The 21,182-nt window shown below is 43.1% G+C and overlaps 1 protein-coding gene across 3 annotated transcripts in view; it reads left to right on the top strand.

Moving 5' to 3' along the window:
- The window catches only part of KIF5C (kinesin family member 5C), a 147,674-nt gene that overhangs the window by 92,479 nt on the left and 34,013 nt on the right, over positions 1-21,182 (top strand). For all 3 annotated transcript variants that reach the window (XM_025856125.2, XM_073884202.1, XM_073884198.1), the window contains exons 12-16: positions 3,525-3,700; positions 8,702-8,770; positions 10,637-10,843; positions 12,962-13,108; positions 19,590-19,778. In XM_025856125.2, coding sequence (XP_025711910.1) covers positions 3,525-3,700; positions 8,702-8,770; positions 10,637-10,843; positions 12,962-13,108; positions 19,590-19,778 — 788 coding nt within the window. The remainder of the gene's footprint in view (positions 1-3,524; positions 3,701-8,701; positions 8,771-10,636; positions 10,844-12,961; positions 13,109-19,589; positions 19,779-21,182) is intronic.

The raw sequence follows: 21,182 nt of genomic DNA, 5'->3' as shown, positions 1-21,182 counted from the left end.
ACAATAGGAAATGCCAGAATGCTTATTTAAAGAAGGGAAAGGTTTCTAGTGGGAGTGGGGGAAGCTTTCATTGTAGGAAATCAGATGCTTTACAGTATTATAAGCTCTTTCCCTATAGACAGCAGGTATAAAGCCTCAGGGCATGAACTAAGAGAAATTTGCTTTTAATGCAAAAAGGGGAATAAAAATAAAAATAGATGCGCCTCTTCATGGTGGTGGTCCTTTCCGATCCCCACCACAAGATTATAGGACATTTTTTTTTTTCCTCCAGGGTTTGTTTGCAGCTGTCTGCCTTGTTACAATCAGTTGTTCCGTAATCGCCTCGTGGGGGCTTCTCTGGAGACTGAGTCCACTGCAGTGCAGGGAATATTCTCGATTAACGTGGTGAGATTGCCATGGAGACAGATTGTCGAGTGTCAGGTCTCTCATAGCGTTGGGAATTTACAATCCCCAGGCGTGTTTGTGAGCTGGACAGTGTAGTTAGCAGGGACGCTTCTGGAAGTCATTTCCTCGGTCCTTTGAAGGGTAGCAGTGTTTGGGGAAACCAGCCCTCGGTTCCTCTCTGGGCAGGAGCTGTGCTCTCCCACAGCAGCCCGCTGCTTTTGTTCCTGCTTGTTGCTGCTTTGTTCTCCTCGGCCTGAACGGTTGCTGTAAAAAATAATCCTGACTGCCTGACCTTTGGAATATAAACTGGGAAGAGCTCATTGTTTAGATGCAGCTTTGTAGGGGACATGTTGATGCTTTGATTCATAGAATTGTTTAAGAGAAACCAGAAAGTCTGCTGTAGGTTTCGAATATTGTTTTAGTAATAATAAAAATGAAAGCTGAAAGGGACTTGGCGTAGCTACATTGTGTTTTATTTTTGGAACTGAGATACAACCACAAAGGTATTGCGAAGACCTCAGGAACAATAATCTCAGAATAAGTAAAAATATCTGCAAAGCCTGAAGAGTTGACAATTTGTTAGGGAGAGGACGGGGTAAGAGATGGACCTTAATAATACCTTTTGTGTTTTTCTTTTTTCTTTTTTTTACATATACTATGTTAATTAAATCTTTAAAACAATGCCATGTTAAAGGCATTATTTATTTATTTTTTCCTTTACAAAAAAGCAAACCAAGAGGTGAAGCAGGAGATGGGCTTGTGATTAGTCAGTGAAGAGGTGCAGTGTGGCTCAGCATCCTGCCACAGCACTGGAGATGTTATGCGGTTTGTTGATTACTCTCAGGGTGCCTTGTAGCAGCGTTGGCTGGCTTGATGGACCACGCTCTTCTTGGACAACTCTGGTACTCAGTGATGCTGTGATTCCTCAGTGGGACAAGAGGGCAGATTTAGGGTCCCTTGCTGCTGGGTTATAGGGGTTCATCCCTGGGCTCCTTGGCTCACTACAGCCTCGTGGTGGCACTGACTCTCAGCCATGTGGAACCAAAAAACACGGGGACTGGGTCTCTTCCAACTGTGTTTGTATCTCACCTCTGTACTTGGGGCCAGTTGGCATAGGATAATAGGACTATGTTCTGCCTGGTTTCTGGTCTAGTACGGTTAAGAATTTCACCATCATGCTTAAGCTGAAAGATTCAATTCGTGTTGCACTGGATTGCCCTGTTCACAAAGTTCAGAAGGTAGAGCTGAAAAATTAGAGATATGGTCATAACCCAAATAGGGGAAAGATTTACGAAAATGTGCGTGGTCAGTTTCTCTGGAGAAGGAACAGAATTGGGAGGTAGGGGTGAAGGAGGGCTTTATAGTTTTTGTGTATGTAATCTGTGGTTAGAAAAAGATAGATATATATATTTAAGCAAAAAAAAAATCCTTGGGAACTAGAACATGGTACTGCTTTTATAGCCTGTGGATTTAGCAGGCTGTACAGAATATAGATCCTTTAATTGAGTGAAATCCAGTCTGCACACTAAGGTCGTTGATGGATGTTTTAAACTAGGAATTGGAACTGAATGAAATATTGATTTGGTTCAGGTTCAGTTCAAAGGCTACTCTGATATTCTGGTTTTGTTTCAGGTCAATAATTTTAGAAAAAGGCATAGGTACAGTACGGTCTAGTTGAGCTTCAGATGAAAAAAGGGTTGACTCAGTCTTATATTCAGCAAAGGAATACTTTATTCCAGGTTCTGCTTCAAATGGAACTGTGATCCAAAAACGAAATCACTGGATGTTAATTTTATGGGACAGGGAGGCCTTCCTACCATTTTGTAATTATCAGGTGAGATAATGAAATCTTAAGCAGCAAAGCTAACCCATCACAGAGTGTTTTGTTTATATTGAGATAAATGTGTACAATGTTCAGGTGGCTTCCTTGAGGCATGATGCATACTGCTAATGAAGCCACAGATGAGGGGATCCAGTTTTTTTGGGTTTTTTTTGTGTGTGTGGGTGGTGTTTTTTTTTTTTTGAGAAATTTCCTTTGTCTTAGGGCAGTTTTCCTGGGGACTTTCCACAAAATGCATTTTATGGGCTGAGAACTGGGTGAGGCTTGGAACATTGCAGATGCTCACTGATTGTAGCAAACGGAGTATGAAGTTGATGGTAAACATTGTGATGGAAAAGTGTATTTGGTTTTGGTTTGCTTTCCAAAAAGATGTTTGAGAGACTCAGTTGGGCCACATGGTTTTCATAGACTCCTTTTTATGCAGTCTGTCTTTACAACGTGATTTTCTTGCTGGGGCTGGCCACTGACCAGCTTGAGAACTTCACTTTTCCCCCTCAATTTGAATAGTCAAGTTTGTTAATGCTTCCTTCAAAGGCCTGGACAAACACTGCTCTGCAGATCGAGAAGTGGTATGTGCTAGTCTGCAAACTGAGAAGTGGTATGCAGGGTCTCTGCACGATATTCTGGATTGGCTGCTTTTTCTTTCGTGGGTTTACTTGACATCATAAGAAATTATTTCATTTGAACTCCCCAGATGAGCCAATTAATTCTGACCTCCTAGGGGAGAGGATGGTAGTAGAATGTGTGTTTGTGCTATGTCAGTCAGAGCTCCTGGTTCCAGGGCTACCCTGGTTTTCTCCTTCAGTTTTGGAAACTCTCAGATTCAGAGGATTATGGACCTGCAGTGTTCTCTTCAATAGTGGTGAATTTCCTTGATTTGGCTGTTTCTCCTAATGAAATTGTGACCTAATTAATTGGTAATTAAGATGCCTCAGAGGTCTGTTTCCCTGTGAATCAACCACGAGATAGAATGTGATTCTAGTAAAACCCCAGAATATTCCCCCAACAAAGGAAAGTGTATGCAAGCTGTATTAGTTAAGAGTGGTTGGTGGTGCCAGTGTACTTAAGTGATGCATCACGAGACAAGAAGTATTATATAGCCTTCTTCTTCCTTAGACTAGTTTTGGTCAGTTAACTACAACCTTTCTTGTCAAATAGAAAGAACACAAGCTCCAACTCTCTACAGTAACTCTTTATTGTGTCCTCTGTGTCTTTTCATGGGAGTGGCTATTTTTGGAACTCTTCCTGTAGAGTTACATGCTGAATTTCTTCAATCCCCAAATCCTCTTGTGCTTTGCAGGAGAAGCTGTGCCTGAGGATGAACAGATCAGTGCTAAGGACCAGAAGACCCTGGAGCCCTGTGATAACACCCCCATCATAGACAATATTGCTCCTGTTGTTGCTGGCATCTCTGCAGAGGAGAAGGAGAAGTATGATGAGGAGATCTCCAGTCTCTACAGACAGCTGGATGATAAGGTCCGTAGCCAGAGATTCTAGGCTTCACTCCGGCACCTAGACTAAAGGTGGCAGGTCCTAGAGCTGTTGGCCAGAAGCAGCTTCAAGCCCCATGGGACTGATGCGGGGCTGCAAGTCTGATGTTTATGTCTGTCTTCCTGATACCTACCCGAGCTCTTGACTGGGCAGACTCAGGGAACTTGAATCTTGTGGAATGGAAACTTCCATGGAATTTTGATTGGAAGACTGGAGAGTTGGTCTAGATAGAGAGATAGTCTTCACTTCTGGACATGGGACCGGGGCTAATCACTGCCTGAGAGTGGGGGTGGCGTGAGTGTGCATGATCTTTGTGTAATTGTCCCTTCTATTTTTCTCTGGGCCTGCACCTCACCTCTTGAAAACTTCAACAGTAGTGCCAGCTCTAGGGGCAGGGTGGTGTCTTCTAAAGCTGAATGTGTTCTTTCATCATGTAGCTCTCAGGCCCTGGGATGAGGAACCAATGGTAGTGGCGTGTGGTCTGACAGCTTTTCCTTTACTGGAAAATCTGTTTTCAGGGGCATATTCTTGAATGAAGTAGTTTGGACATGCTGTCCGGTTTGTCCAATTTTATGGCAAACTTTCGGGACTCAAATAGTCATGTAAATGCACAGGTTGGACCAGAGGAAAAGAGACCGTGGAGAACAGTGTATATCGTTCATCCCCAGTGAAGGTCGGGTTAGGAATCCCAGAGGCATAGGAAATTAAACTGATGTCTCACGTGATCTTGGCGTATTGCCCTTGGAATATTCTAAATCCTTTCAGTTCATTCCATCAAAGTTGCTGATATTTTTAGTCTGATTTAATCTTTTCTGCTGTGGTTCGGCTCAGAGTGCTTGGGGACACCTCTGGTTTGGCTGAAACAGCTCTGTTATGTTAACATTGTCATTAATCTTATAGGCCTGTCTATTCTGAGCGAAGCTCAGTCTGCATCACCTTTATAAGCAAAATGTGAAGCTAGTTCTGCTTATCTGTGACTCTGGGAATTCACATTGTAACCACAGTGGTAAACTGGGGGCCCGCTACCCTTCTGGTAACCTATTTAATGAGATATTCACACCCGTGAGAGCTGGGTTAATTGCCCTTTAGGCACTTGACATACTGTTATCCTTCCATTTCTAACCAGATATGATTATGCAAAACCTCAAAGTAAGAGAGAAAGAAGATCAGTAGTAAGTTAACAGTGTATACAGGTTAATGATTTCTCCAAAGAAATGCTGTTGTTTAAACATACTGCAATTTTCTTTTTCATTTTAAAATTGAGGGGTTCACTTTAGTAATCCCCAAAGAATTTTGGATGAGGGATGATAACCTGATTCTATACCTTGCTTTCTGTGAATAGACTCCTGCCATGGTTGGAATTGGGATCATTTACTTTGGTAGCATAAAGAGCTTTCACTGATCCGAGGGAAATGTTAGGGTCTTGAATGCAGCTTCTGAGAGGTAACGATGAGGACTGAGTCATGAGAGGGGAAAACGCCATGCCTTGGGGGTGTTCAGTTGGTAGCTGGCGGAGCTGATCCTGGAGTCTCTGCCTCCTGATGACAAGCCTAGGACACTTCCTGTTATGTCCTTTTCCTACAGCGCATGCTTTGAAGACCCTCTAAAGCACACATTTCAAGGTTAGCATTTGTGGTCTATCACAGGGGCTTGCTGAGATCTGAGAGAGTACTGAACCCCCAGGCCTCAGCCGGAGAGGGCACCAGAGCTGGTGGTCTGACCTCAGAGGCGCTACCCATGGGCTGCCGATTATGTCTTACCAGCTGTCATTCTTGTTTGTCCTCCTCTTAAAGGCTTTAGAAGGTATTTCATGCTTCTGTTGAGATAGGTAGTTCGAGACCTTTGAGAAAACATGAGTTGGGACAGGGCATCTTCATAGATTATTGAGTGGTGGAGCTGAAAGTAGGTCCAGGGGAGAAGCTAGCCCAGTTCCGTGGGGGTTACATGACTTGCCCAAGTTTGTATCCCCTGTAGGTGGCAGAGGGGGAACGAGGTTGTGTATCTTCTGACTCCCAGTGCTGTGGTATTCGCCCTTTAAATGAGGAACGTGTCAACCCTCATGAATCTAATGAGAACGTGGTGGGAGAGAGACTACCCGATCTCCTCCCAGCCGCCCCCTCTGCCCCTCTGTCTTGTCCCAGGGGTCTAAGGACAGGTACTATCCCAGGCAGTACTGTGTGATGGAGAAACATACACTTTGGAGTCAGACCTGTGTCTTAAATAATGCTGAGGCTCGGACTGATGAATGGCCTACCCTGCTGAAGATGTTTTTCTCATCTGCAGCATGGGGCTCATTTCTGTGCCCTCAAAAAGTTGCAGGGGGCATTACAAGTTTCTAGTGTGTAGCAATTGCTCAATAAATAGTAGCTTCTTTCTCTTCTGGGTTCTGTTTACTTAAGAGAGAACACCATCCTATGTGGTATGGGGGCGGTGCAGAGGTGGTTGCAAGCAGGGTTATAAGAAGAGCAAGTTGGTGTTGGCACTGTTTCTTTTATTTCTCAGCTCCAATACTAGTGTTCTCTTGGAAATGTGTGAGAGGAATTAAGTGTAAGTAGAAATATGTCGAACCGTATTTCACTAATTACCATTGCAACGAAAACATTTTTTATAATTAAAGGTGGCCAGTGACCAACTGACAGCTCACCATTTCACATATAAGAAAATTCAAGAATAAGAATATTTTCTGAAAAGTGCTTTGAGATCTGTTATATATGGACTAGGTCTTAAGAGTCAGCATCAGAGTGAGCAGGTTCTAAGAAATGCACTTGAATGTATAGATAGAGACTGCACAGCACATTTTATTCTGGGAGTTTTGAAAAAAATTTAAAGATTATGGTAGACTCCGCTAATTCCTCGGAGAAGTTGCCTTAACAAAGGGTAAGTGCAATCTTGGAGGGGTCTCTGGTACAAGTGATTCATGTTCTTACAGGGTAACCCTTGTTTCCTCACATCCTTCCCAGATGGGCTGGTGGCCCTTGGTTTCTCGCTGTACCTCAAAAATCTTTGCACCTGGCTTTTCACCTGTCAGGGAGGAAGCCTGCACTTTCAGGCTTTGAAGTGAACACAGTCTAAGAACAAAGGGCTGGCTTCATCGTTCTGCTTCTCTCCTGATTTATATCACTCGTAGCCCTTGCTTATATATCCCAGGGGAAGGGATGGTAGCTACCTGATGTTAAACTCCTTGAGTCTTTTATGTTAAGTTGTTTATTATTTATATGCCGAGGAACATAAACACAAAATTGTTCTGGTAACTGACATTCTAAATTTATAAAGTACAAGAGGAAATAGTCTCCTCTTGTAGTTGTGCAAGTACCATTTTTTGGCAGCTTCACTCTGGTGTAATTTCCCTAATTCTCCCGCCAGAAATCGGATTTGGGGAGGAAAGTCATGAGCATTTTATTGAACCATTAAAGAAACATGGGTGTAAAAAGTTCAGTAGAAACAGGGCTCCCCAAACAGAGAGATAAAGCCAAAAGATGTTCTACACAAGGGAAAATGAGATACAGATCCTGTAATCCGGATTTTGGGATTTTCTTGCTTCACAGAAAGCATTCACTGTGACACTGAGTCCGTCCGATTTAAATATATGCATAGACACGACCAAATAGGTTAGGGAATATCCATCCCATGGACAACTGGGGTTCTGCGACCCAGGAGACGCTTGAGTCCACCCCTGTAACCTCACCTCTGGAAAAGCCAAAAGGTGCGGTGCAGAATTTTTCTGGGCTGCTGTGAGAACACCTGGGCGGCACAGAGAAGGACCCCAAATACTGACTCTGACTCTACTTGGGTTTAGAGCCTAGAGGTGTTATCAAATAGGATTTTCTCCTGTTTTTAAAGGAGGGTACACATGAAGCCAAGTTGTTCTTTGCTGGGTAGGCTTCACATTTGCATTTGAATTCATGAAAATCTTTGTAGGGAAGGCCAAGCCCCCCGTGGTGAAATGTTGTCTGCCTGCTGCTTTGCCCAGGCTGGGTGGACGACGGCCCCCCCGGGAGAGGCACACGTCTTACCACCGGCCCGGGAGGCGGGGGAGGCGGGGGAGGCGGGCGCCCTGGCTTTTGTGGCAGCAACACCTAGTGGCAGGAAATGAGAGTGAGGGAAGCAAGTTGCCTTTGGGGAGATCATTTCCTACTTTAATGATAGGCCGGAAAGTAAGCATTACTTTCCCCCACTTCCTAGAGTTTTATTTGTTTTGTTTTTTTAGACTGACAAGAAAATTAACTTCTTTTTAATTTTTGTTAAAGATTTTTTTATTTATTCATTTGACAGAGAGAGACACAGCAAGAGAGGGAACACAAGCAGGGGGAGTGGGAGAGGGAGAAGCTGACTTCCCGCGGAGCAAGGGAGCCCGATGCGGGGCTGGATCCCATGACCTGAGCCAAAGGCAGATGTTTAACAACTCAGCCACCCAGGTGCCCAAGAAAATTAACTTCTAATCAAGAGGGAGATCTGCTAATGCCGAAGATTAATTCTCTAGTGAATGTTTTCCCATCTCTCTAAGTAAGAGATTTGAGGTGGAAATAACGGATCGCTCCTACTGATCTCATGGCAGCATTCCTGGTCATTGATGTGTTTGACGAGATTTGGAATATGAATATATTATAGTGCAGATGGTAGAAATTCACTGCCTTATTTTTTGTTAGCGTCTTTGAATTGGGAGGGATAGCTCTAAAGTCCCTTTTGATTCCCAAACCCTAGATCTCTGATTTCTAGATGAACAGGATTTGAGTTGAATGTGTAGGATATTATATATCCCAGAATACCCAGATGTTTCACCTGCTGAGAAAGGTGGGCACAGAGGTATTTTAACCAAATCAAGATCCCAGAGCCAATCTCTCAACTATGGGGAAGCACCCCACCATTCCCTTCATCTTATTAGCAAGCTTACGGCTGAGACCCTGGTATCTGAGTGTCGTCGGAAAACCAGGATATCAAAAATGACATAACTAACCCAAAAACATTAAACATGATGTTTTGTTTCAGGATGATGAAATTAACCAGCAGAGTCAGCTGGCTGAAAAGCTAAAGCAACAGATGTTGGATCAGGACGAGGTAAAGAATGCAACAAATTTTTTTTATGAAGTTCTCTTATTACTCTTTGTTTTTGATGTTTGTTCCAGAAATTTAATTTGCAAAGAATTTTTTAAAAAATCATTGAATCATGTGGACATTTCTTGGTAGATTTCCTTTCAGTGCCTGTTAAAAGCTGATTTTGGAAAATAAATGTCTGACTTCGTAGAGTTCTGAGGTTTTTGAGAGTGAGTAGCTGGTTGCTACACTTAGTCTTTGAAGAGCAGAGATAAAGGAGTTTGGTGGTTGGGCAAGGGTGATTCTAATTCCTCATACCCAGTGCCCAGCACTCCTATTGCTTGCTGTTTTAGTTTTTTTTCAGCTTTGAAATCAGCCGGCTCAGGTCTTTGATGTACACTGTGTTCTCGTGTTATCTTGTAGGAAGTAAAAAAACCAAAAAAAGCCCCACAAAAAACAAAAGTAGAGATGGAGGGGAGGGGCAAGCAAAGAGGAAAGGTGTCTAAGTGCTTAACTAGTATGTGTTTGATATAGTAAAAAGGAGGCAAATTGTTTTCAGTCTTTCCCTGGACAGCATTCAGTTCTCCAGTGAATGTCTTTATTGTGGTGTGTTTTGCTAAGTGTTTTACAAACAGGCACCTAAGCAAAGGATAGATAGCCAATCTGTCAAACATAGATGATTAGTGCCTCTCTTGCTGAGGACCATGAAAGTATTTTTTCTCTTTTGTGCGTTAGGGTGCTTTCTGCTTTTTTGCTAAAAAGCTGTGGATTGGATCACCTGATACAATTCCAGCAGGTGGCTTGGGTTCATGACCTCAGTCCCAGCCTTCCCATGGACCTAATTCTCTCTATAGCCATGCCTTTCTTTTCTCCTTCTTTTTCTTTTTTTCCCTTCATTGCTCCAGGGCAATGATTGTGCCCCCTGTCCAAACACTTTCCCTTGGCAAGGGGATCATCTATGCCTTTGCAGTCACATCATTTAAAATTGATTTTTCTCTTAGCTTTGGTTGGGTCTTCCATCTGCTTAGTGTTTCCTGCCTTCTTCCTCCCATTCTATTCCTTTGCATCTCTAACTTGGTACAACTGTCTTATGATAAACTTACTTTGTGTAACATTTAAAATGCAATATTTTTTTTCAATACTGCCAAGGCAGTATCTCTTCTATGTAGGAAAATCAGAAAATACAGTAAGCACAAAGATAATGAAAACACCCACAAGCCTACTCATTCACTTTTAACTAATGTTAATGTTTGGGATATATCCTTCTATACATTCACAATGAATATTAAGAAAAACTGACAATTGTCCTTTTTCGCTGTTTTGGTTGACTCTGAAATTGACCTGTTTACCATGTGGAATAAGGATAATGTTAACAAGCCATGCAAGTATTATCGTCCTCAGAGATGACTCCCTTCCTTCTTTGTTCAGCATTTGGAAGAGCCAGCAGCTACTGACTGTAGGGACTTTTGATGTGTAATCAATTCTTTGAGTTCAGCCTATGCCGCTTTATACTAAAAAATAAATGAAAAAACCTGAAAGAAAAAGAAACAGATTTTTGAAGCCTCAATGCTATTTTTTTTTTTTTATTATCTAGATATACAGTAGGATTTCTAGTCATCCTGAGCATCCTATCTGCTTTTTTTTTGAGAGTGAGTGCGGGAGAGGGCAGAGGGAGGGAGAGAATCTCAAGCAGACTCCATGCTCAGTGTGGGTCCTGACAGGGCTCAATATCATGACCCTGAGCAGAATCAAGTGTCGACGCTTCACCGACAGAGCCACCCAGGCACCCCCCCCCAATCTCTTTTTAAAATGACTTTATTTTGGATACAGCACAGCACAGAAACCCTTGAACGTTACATTTACCAGTTCCATACCATCTCATTTCCCCAGCTTCTGGCTTCCACGAGAAGAGACTATGAGAAGATCCAGGAAGAGCTGACACGTCTCCAGATTGAGAATGAGGCAGCCAAGGATGAAGTGAAGGAAGTTCTCCAGGCCCTAGAAGAGTTGGCTGTCAATTATGACCAGAAGTCTCAGGAAGTGGAGGACAAGACCAGGGCCAATGAGCAGCTGACTGACGAGCTGGCCCAGAAAACGGTTGGAGCATATGCGTCTGGGGGACGGGACTTTGGGCTGCCACTCCTGTACTTAATGTTGATGTCTGTTGACAGACACCATGTAGGAAGGCAGTTGGCAGAGTGGTTTTTCAGTGTTAGAGGCCTTCTCTGAAATCTTCCAATAACTGAAGTACTTCATGTAGGTGACTTTTGTCTACTCATTCCGGAACTGAGGGTTGTTTTATATCCAGGGGTTTTATAACGTTAGCAGGGATGTCTTGTGAATTGTCAAGAGAGTGCAGACTCTGGAGCCACAAAGAGCCTAGTTAACATGGTGACTTTACAACTGTGAGGCCTTAGTTGAGACCTTTAAACTTTGTGAGTATTCATTCCCTTATCTGCAACTAATGGCATTAGTAACAGGCTCCTTTCAGTACCTGAGCATTAGAGACCATAGATATAAAGCACTTAGTGAAGGCCTGTGCATATGTTGCAATGCCAGTAAATACATCGCAGATATTAGAGTACCAAGTGAGTGTGAGTGACCGACGGAAGGTACGGATTCCACTTCTTGTTTACACCCTCCTGGATAAACCCATCCCTTCCCCACAACTTCCTGTCCTAGCTGAGGACTGATGGCCCTGGTTGGTTTGTTGGCCCGTTTTAAGCCGGTGCTTCAGTCTGCCCATTTCCTAATTTTCGGATTCTCCTGGGGAAGGGTGCCGGTTGTGCACAGTGAGCTAGTAGCAGGGCCAGCGAGCATTCGGTGAGGTGGCTGGTGGTGGGATGTTTCCATTTTGTCCTTTTCTGCTTGGAAAATGGGTGGTGGGAAGCTGAGTGGCTATAACCGGCTGCCCTTGGCACCTTGGCTCAATGGCCTGGTGTCATGGGATTGTGCCCAGCCTGCTGTGTGGAAAACATCCAGTCCTCCTGGGCAAGGAGTAGTGGATGGTGCAGGAAAGCGCTAATCTGCTAACCATAGAGCTGACGGGAAATGCTCCTAACTCTGTGTATGCAACTGCATGAAGGAAGGCTTTTTAAATGGCTTCCCAGGATGGGAACTATTGCTTCTGTGGGCTTTAAAAACTGAACGAAATAAGCAGTGGCAATGCCAAAACAAAACCAAAAAGAAGCAGGAAAACAAACCAGAAGTCACCTAGGAAAGGAGGAGACTTTGATTTTCTCTGCTTACTGTTTTCTGCAGGATTCTTTAATGAGTCCTTCATATTAGTTGTATCTCAAAACAATGAAGCATTTTCCATAATACAGTTCTTATTTTCTGCCAAGCCCAAGGATTACTAGACTGGTTTAGAGTACTATTTTTAGTCAGATCATGAAAAAAATGCTCTAGTGTAATAGCCGAGTATGGCAGATTTGCATAAGTGTCTTTGCATTAAGCTCCATAGCTCTGTAATTTAGCGAAATTATTTTCTTTGTTGGTCGAGTTAGTACCAAGACACCAAAATACGGCTATTCTGGTGATGTGGAGAGTTCATTAATTAAGTTAGTTAGTTCTAAATATCTACATACATGAGGGATGGAAAAGAGATGGGTTGTTGATGTTTGGCAGTAAAATGGAGCTACTGCTCTACATTAAGATGAAGACTCGGCCAGTTTTGAGAAGAGATGAAGAGTGTTCAATTCGGCTTCATTGGGAAGATTCAAAAACTTTTTGGAAGTTATTTTCTAGACTCAAGAATGTCTCTCTGAGCCTTCCTGACCTGTCTGTTAGGAAATCAGATGGGAATTTCTGGAAATGGTCCAGGGAGCAGGTTTGTTTGGATGTGAGGTGGGGATGCTTGCAGGTGTGTTTGGACCCTGGAGAATGAGGACTGAAACAGAACATCTCGTGGGTAAGAAGACACAATCACACCTTATCAACCTGAGGGCTCCTTTTGGACTCTATTTTTAATAACATTTCACTGACCTGCAAATTGTCATGTGATATGTAGATATAACATATCAGACCAGGTCAGATTCTCCTTTTTATCAAAGAAGGCGGTGCTATACTATAGTTTGACTTAATAGGACTCTTTTGTTGAAATTGCATGAAATGGTAAAAGAACTCCATCCTACGTTATGTTGTTATTCTTTGCAATGCAGTGGGTATGAATTGATGGGCAGCTCTTTTAATTTGCTGTTAAAATGTATTTTTCAGACGACATTGACAACCACACAGAGGGAGCTGAGCCAGCTACAAGAGCTTAGCAACCACCAGAAAAAGAGGGCTACTGAGATCCTGAATTTGCTGTTGAAGGATCTGGGAGAGATAGGTGGAATTATCGGCACCAATGATGTGAAGACTGTAAGCCAGCCCCTCTCTTCTCCTCTCTACCTGCTCCTATAATGGTGTGATTCTAAGCAAGCAGGGTCTGTGTTTTATTCTCCTAAGTATCCAGGGCTCGGCGTAGTGCTTTGCACCTGCCACATGCTTGGTAATACTGGAATGAACAAACCAAGGGCTGATTGAATGACCTAAGTGAATGATTGGCTGGGTACCGCGGAGGAGAAAAAAATTACCTTTCACATATAGGAAATGTCTTCAAATTTTGGTAGGCCTTATACACATCGGGTTATTTCTCAAACTTATATGCTAATGTCACAGGAGTTTGGAATTGGATAGGTTAAGCAACACTTCCAGTCTCAGAACTGTGTTTCTCCTTTTCTGTGAAAACTCAACAGAATGAAAATTCCCTAGCCAATCAGTATGAATTAGAAAAGCTTTCGAGCTGAAAGTAATAGGATTCTAACTGTGGCTTAAAAAATAAATCCACATTTAATTATTCACACACAATACGAGAATTTTGTGCAGAATTTGCTATTCAGGTTGTGATCTGTATCACCTGGGAGTTTGTTGAACTATAGACTCTTGGGCCACTGCAGACCTACTGAAATTAGAATCTGCATTTTAACAAGATTGCCCAGGTCAGGCTAACCTTATTCAAGTTTCGGAAGCAAATTTCGATCCAGTGTCTCAACGACGTCAAGGATTCAGGCCTTTTCTTTGTTTCCTTTCTGCTTTCGTTAGCTTGTCACCTTTTGACATCTGTAGACATTTGTGTCATGATATAGCAAGACAGTTGCTATAGCACCAACCATCTTTTCTTCACACAACCACATCCAAGGCAGGATGGGCTGAAGGGGCAGCCAGCTCTCATCAGGAGGGAACTATAGCCCATAAGTCCCTAGTAGATGTCCCCTTATACCTTATTAGCCAGCATTGGGTCACATGGTCACCCCAAATTACAAGAGAAAATGAGAAAGCAAAGAAAATAGTACTGCCGTCATTGGTGTCAACCAACCGTGATTCATCCCCTAGAGTTGTGCACATTGGTACCACTGACAGCAAGGAAGTAAGGGAGGTGGGGAGAAAGGGGGTGGTATGAAATTGCCCGTGAGCTAGGAACAGAGGGGCAGGAGAACGCACAGAATGTTGTCAGCCGCAGTATGGAGAGAGAGAGATCTAAGATGGAGATATTTTTAAAAATAACTTTATAAGGGTATAGTCTGAAAAGTTTTGATCTATTATACTCTCATAAGACCATTACCACAGTAAGATAATGAACGTATCCATCACCCTCAACGGTGGGTGGGACTGTTTCTGGTCTCTAGTCTATTTCATTGATCTAATTGTTATGCTGAAACCACCCAGTTTTGATTCCTGTAGCTTTGTAACGATAACACTGCCCCAGGTACGGAGTAGCCATTGATACATGGGGCGGATTTTGGCAAGCCAAGGAATGCTATTACATTGCTCAACTGCCACTTCTGGAGCCCCTGAAATCAAATTCTTGGAGGTTAGCCTTTTAAAAGGCTGAGTTCTACATCAGTCTGCTTTGTGGGAACACTCAGGTTTTGAGCTGGCATTGTTAAATACTAGAAAATGCCCCCCCAATTCCTTCTGTTTATAGACACTTCTGGGAAACATAGAAATCCCCTCTTTGATGATATCACAGATCTAGGCTTAGAGTATACGACCTCTTGTAAACCTGATCATTCTTTCATAGGACCTCTATTGTAACTGAACATTTCATGAATCTTTGCGAAAGAATCTAATTTTAGCACAGAATTCTCAGATACTGTAAGATTAACCCTATTCAGCTCCAGTTTGGTGGCTTTATGTTTGGGGATTTAATTTTTAGAAGCATGCATTGGTGTTGAGTTTCCGAGATTTGGGTGATTAAGTGGCCCATGCAATATGAAGGTGGGGCTGATTTATGAGAAGTTGGTGCCTGCTGCTGATAACGATAAAGGAAGATATTTTTATGCTACGTTCTAAAATAGAGCTGATGAGAAATGCTAATGAAATCAAGGAGTGTCTGGGTGCTTCGGCATTAAAAAAAGAGTCTTTACCTTTGGGAACCTGAAGTATGATTGAGATTATTTTTAAGTACTTAGCTGGATGTTTTCAAGATATTTTTGGATTCCAGACATTGGATGCCTTAGTTAATTTCATTGGTAACTAGTTATTTTCATTGATAATTCTCACTCATAGAGCATCATATTCTTAATCACTCTGAGTTTTTTTTTCTTAACAATTATGATTTAATCATTAGGGGAACGAGAGCTAAAGGGTGGGAGCTGTGTGACTTTGGGCAATTCACTATACTTCTCAGGCTTCATTTTCCTGATTTGTGCAATGACAAGATGAGCGCTCATTATCTTGCAGGTTGTCAGCTCAGAAATTGCATGAGTTATACATATATTTCTTAGATCTACATTGTGGCTATACAGTATTGGATATGAGTACTCAATTGACAGAATTCTTTTATCAAAGAAAATGATCAGATCAGGGAGACCTTTGTCAGTGATCTTGTTTTTCTTCCTAAAACCCTATTCAGTTCCCACACGGTGCCTCCTGGTCGTACCCTGGGATGAGGGGAAAAAGGACTCTCATTTCCAGAATATAACAGGCCCAGACAGCAGGGAAACAGAAGAACCCATATTTCTCCAGCTCTGTCATGTCTTGAAACATTTTCAGAGCCCAGGCAATACTTTGTTTAGTCTACAAAACAAGATGAGACCACCCAATGATGAGATGAGCCTAGAGGTCACTTTCTCTGGATTTATTAGTGAGCTTTCTCTTCTTGTCGTTTGCCTATATCACCAGGCTTTCTTTATTTTTTTTTTTTTTAAGATTTTATTTATTTGAGAGAGAGAGAGAGAGAGAGAGAGAGAGCAGGAGCAGGAGGGAAGGGTAGAGGGAGAAGCAGGCTCCCCGTGGAGCAGGGAGGCCAACGCGGGGCTCGATCCCAGGACCCCGGGATCATGACCTGAGCTGAAGGCAGACGCTTAACTGCCTGAGCCACCCGGGTGCCCCAACCAGGCTTTCTTTCTTTCTTTCTTTCTTTCTTTTTTTTTTTTTTTAAAGATTTTATTTATTTGAGAGAGAGAGAGAAACAGCATGAGAGGGGAGAGGGTCAGAGGGAGAAGCAGGCTCCCTGCTGAGCCGGGAGCCCGATGTGGGACTCGATCCCAGGACGCCGGGATCATGACCTGAGCCGAAGGCAGTCGCTTAACCAACTGAGCCACCCGGGCGCCCCCAACCAGGCTTTTTTTAAAACAAAGTTTTCCAGAAGTCTAGAATAGAAAGTTGAGGTAGAGTAAATGAAATGGATTGGATTAGCTGTCAGATTTTCTTTCGACTTTGGGTCTGGGTGAGGTGGAGGTGAAGAATTTCAGGCAGAGGAGGGGCCCTGGGCCCCAGCAGCCTTTCACAGGGACCATTCTGTGGCTGGGCCAGACATGCAGATAAACTGCTCCAGATTCTGGGCCTGAAATCAACCCTCACCATCAACAGCTCCATTCCTATCAGCCTCTTCCATACAGCCTTGGATCTTTTGGGGCCAGGGTCTTGCCGCCAGGCAGGCTTGCTTCTCCAGTCCCCTCCTGCCTATCAAGCTCTTGGAAACAACCATATCATGACTTAGCTCTGTACCGTACTGATAAAGAAAATGGACATTTCTGAACATTAAGAAAAAAAAGACTTCTAGTCCCATTCTGACTTTTAGGTGTTGGAATGTGAACAGTCACCTCCCTTACCTTTTACTTGGCCTAGAAATGGCACCTTACACAATAACTCCATGCTCCGGAGCCCTGGGGTGGGTGGGGATGGGGGTGACTCCTCTGTAGACAGGGTAGGAGGGGCAGGCAGCATCTGCATTCCCATGTAAAAGCAGCCTCTTCTCCTGGATTAGTCAGCTCTACTGGATCACACAGCTTTAGTGTATACTGTCAGACCCAGGGGAGAGTTAGAAATAACATGTTAGTAACAAACTTGATTCTCCTTTTTGAAATAACATTTTACTGGGATTACTAAAAACTTTGAATTTACTTGAATGACTGAATACATGAACTCTTAAGTGGTTAAGACAAAACAAAACAAAAACAAACTCAGCAAAAAAAAAACCTTTAGGGTAAAACCATTTGGAGTAACTTTTTTGTTGTTGTTGCCCATCAGATTCAAAATCTCCTCTTAGATTTCCTAGGACACAAGTAAGCTCCAGAAGTTATGGTTCTGGTTTGGGGGGAAGAAACATCCAACTTTCATTTTGGAGGAAGCTCATTATTGTGTGTACTATTCTACTCTTCCCCAGTGCACACAGGATCTGGGCATGGCGTACAAAGTGTCCTTGTCTAAAGACAGAGCTAGAGAGGAGGAAGTGTTTGTTCTCTTCCCCGAATGCCCTACTTGTTGGTCCAGTGGTGTTTTCCCACCAGAAGTGGGGGGAGGTTGTGAACTCCACCTGAAAGACATGAACGTTCACTTACCTGTCTACAGAAGTTGGACAAATATATAGGACATACCAGGGGAGGCTAAAGAACAAGCTTCTTGTCTCTGTTCCACGTTGGGCCAATCACAAAGGCAGAGGAGCAAAACTGCACTGAAAGATTGGGGGCGTTCCTCACCCATTCTCTTCATGCTATTGGGTTGTAAGAAGGAATGCAATGAAGAATGGTGTTGGTAGGAAACTCATTATTGGTAGGCAGAATTAGAAGTGGCTCAGCAAGAACCTCCATGAAAATAAAACTGTAGGTTTTCTTGCTGTTAACATAGGTTCTGCCTTGTGTTGCTTTGACACTGTTGTCATTTAACACAAATACTGTTGTGGAATCCTAGGGGTAGGTTGACACCAAGTTACACGCGCTCAGTGTGGTCTGGTATACTTCCTATCTGCTACCAATTTTCAGGGTTGATAAACGATTCCATATTCCTAGCTCTTAAATGTTTACAGAAAAAAAACCCCATCATATGAGGAGTTAATGACAGCAATGATGACAAAAGTGGGCAGTTATAATGTACTGTGGAACATTAAAACCATATTTGGAATCGTTGGCTTAGACCCGACTGAAGCTTCTATTTGTGGGCTGGGTACTGGAACGCGCTCTTGTGTTCTAGGTGCTAGGTGCTAGAATGCCCTCTGGTGGTTAAACAAAATATGCACACAGTTACTCTGCTCCTCTAATTAATGGCCCTTTAAGAGCATGTTTGCATCTTGAGAGCAAATGGGTTTCTATCCCAAGTATCTTGCTTCAGTTTTTGTTTCTGGTTGAGCTCTGAAACTCAGGTGCCAAATATGAGATCATGCAGAAATGCTGGCTTTCAGAATCTTTCTTTCTAAAGGTGGATTTATATTGTCAAACTCTCAGGTAATTTTATTTATTTATTTGAGAGAGAGCAAGGGGGAGGGGCAGAGCAAGAGGGAGAAAGAGTCTCAAGGAGATTCTGCGTTGAGCATGGAGGCCGATGCGGGGCTGCATCCTATGATCCTGAGATCATCACCTGAGCTGAAACCAAGAGTCGGACGCTTAACCAACTGAGCCACTCAGGCGCCCCACTCAGATGATTTTAAATAATTTAAGCTAGATTTTTGTCTCCTTGGAAGGGGCAAGCACATAGAGACAGGGAAATATTGATTGGTAGTAAATGAAGTCATGTAGGAAAATCTTCATCTAAAAGGGCATTTGGTTGGGGCGCCTGGGTGGCTCAGTCGTTAAGCGTCTGCCTTCGGCTCAGGTCATAATCCCAGGGTCCTGGGATCAAACCCCGCATCGGGCTCCCTGCTCCACAGGAAGCCTGCTTCTCCCTCTCCCACTCCCCCTGCTTGTGTTCCCTCTCTCACTGTGTCTCTCTCTGTCAGATGAATAAATAAAATCTTTTAAAAAAAAAATTTGAAAGGGCATTTGGTAACGGCACATTCTTAATTCATTAGATTTTTGTTTGTTTGCTTAACTGAATACTATATAGAAAATCCTTTTAATTTCAACCCTTCCTTATAGAAGCATATTCAAGACATTGGACTACTCTCTCTGAATAGCAGACTATAGAGAACATAATTGAAATTTTGATTGGAGTTCTTATAGGGACTCAGAGTCACCTTTAAAAACACTAGGCCTTCCAACTATTCTAGAGATATAAGGTATTGGATGTGGAAAGGAATACCTTTTCAGAGTTATCTCTTTTTTAATCTTCAGTGTCTTTTTCCTCTAATATCATGGCTTTCATCCTAAAAATTAGTTGTAATGAAAAACCTGCCTGATTGAGGATTATATTTAGTAGAGGTTTTTTAATTCCATCTTACCCGAGGTTTCAGAAAACTTGGGCTATATTTATATAGTGAATATATAGTAATACTTAGCTATCATTTTCAGCTTGTGGTCCTATAATTAGGGATTCCTGAGCAGAAATCCAAAGACATCTTGAGGCTCCATGGACAGATTTTCGGGGCCCCGTGACTCTCTGGGAATTGTAAGCAATAGTTGAGTGTATTCCTTCCTGTACTCAGTTGGCGGACGTGAATGGAGTCATTGAGGAGGAATTCACCATGGCCCGCCTGTACATCAGCAAGATGAAGTCGGAGGTCAAATCACTGGTGAACCGCAGCAAGCAGCTCGAGAATGCCCAGATGGACTCCAACAGGAAGATGAGTGCCAGTGAGCGGGAACTGGCAGCGTGTCAGCTGCTCATCTCCCAGGTAGGTCACCCCTTTCCCCTCATTTCACTCCCCTGACCTCCTGAAATCTGCTTCCTCTGTGCTCTTCCTGGGTCTGATGGCGCCTGACAGCGATAGCTGATGGACTTCGCTTTATGTGAGACTTGTCCGTGGGCTCCCCAAGCAATGAGAGCCCAGGCTTACGCCGAAGGCTAGATAGATTTTGTTGTGTGAATTACATGAATTACCTTCAGTCCCTTTTTAAGGGATGTGTCTCCATGTTTCTATCTGTATATGGATTCATAAGTAGGTAGGTAGAGATTATGATGAATGGATGAGATTGGGTGGAATCTAAAACTCCTTGAGCTAAGGTAACATTCCTTCATCTTTTAATCTCTACCACAGGTCCAATTTAATGTGTGAAAACAAACTATTTGCTGCTACTACTATTATTAATAATAGTGCAGGTATCATTTTTTTAAAAAGATTTTATTTATTTGAGAGAAAGGGAGCATGCGTGTGCATGCACACACAAGTGGGGGAGGGGCAGAGGCAGAGGGAGAAGCAGACTCCCCGCGGAGCAGGGAGCCTGATGCGGGGCTCGATCCCAGGACCCCGAGATCATGACCTGAGCTGAAGGCAGACGCTTAATGACTGAGCCACCCAGGGGTCCCACTAGTAGTAGTAGGTAGCATTTTATTGAGTGTCTACAATGCTCCACACACTGCACTAAGCACTTCACTTGCATTATCTCACTTGATCTTTAAAAAAAATCCTGGTGGGCAGGTTTTATTATTATTCCTGTTTTGCAGAGGAGGAAAGTGAGACTCTGAGAGATTAAATACACGGTTCAAACTCCTACAACCAGTGAAAGGCAGATCTGGGATTCAAACCAAAGCATGGGTGAACACAAAGCCTTGAAGGGATTTTCAAGCCCCAGGGCACATTTCGTCTGCTCAGTGAGGTCTGGCTGCTCTTCTGCCCATTGAAATGGCGTTTTCATTTTAGTGGGGTGGTTTCGGAAAAGAGCAGCCTCGTTTCTGGTCTGCCACTGATATCTGAGCTTGGTGTTTGGGGCTCGAGACTTCTGGGAGTGTTGCCGTGAGGGCTGCTTCACAGCCTTAGACCAGGCATTAAAACAGCTGAAATCATTTGCAGGAAACTGATACCAGCAGGGAGTGGTGTATCAAATAATACTGAGAGACAAAAGCGTACGTCATTCTGGTATGCTTGCAAACATGGTAACATGTCGTCATGGAACCAGCTCCAGCCACCTCGTCTCCCACCATGGTAATCTAACAGATGCAAATTAACACATCAAGTTTCCATTTTATAACCAACGTAATAAGCAAAAACACATCGGAAAGATTATTCAGTGTTGGTGTGGGATGGTGAAATTTATATACATTGCTGAGAAAAGTATAATTTGGTCAGTCCTTTTGGAAA

This window comes from Callorhinus ursinus, unplaced genomic scaffold, assembly GCF_003265705.2.
Source record: "Callorhinus ursinus isolate GAN/ISIS: 27379988/994484 unplaced genomic scaffold, GSC_fseal_2.0 scaffold2, whole genome shotgun sequence".
Taxonomy (NCBI): Eukaryota; Metazoa; Chordata; class Mammalia; order Carnivora; family Otariidae; genus Callorhinus; species Callorhinus ursinus.
This window is presented reverse-complemented; position numbering and strand designations above follow the sequence as displayed.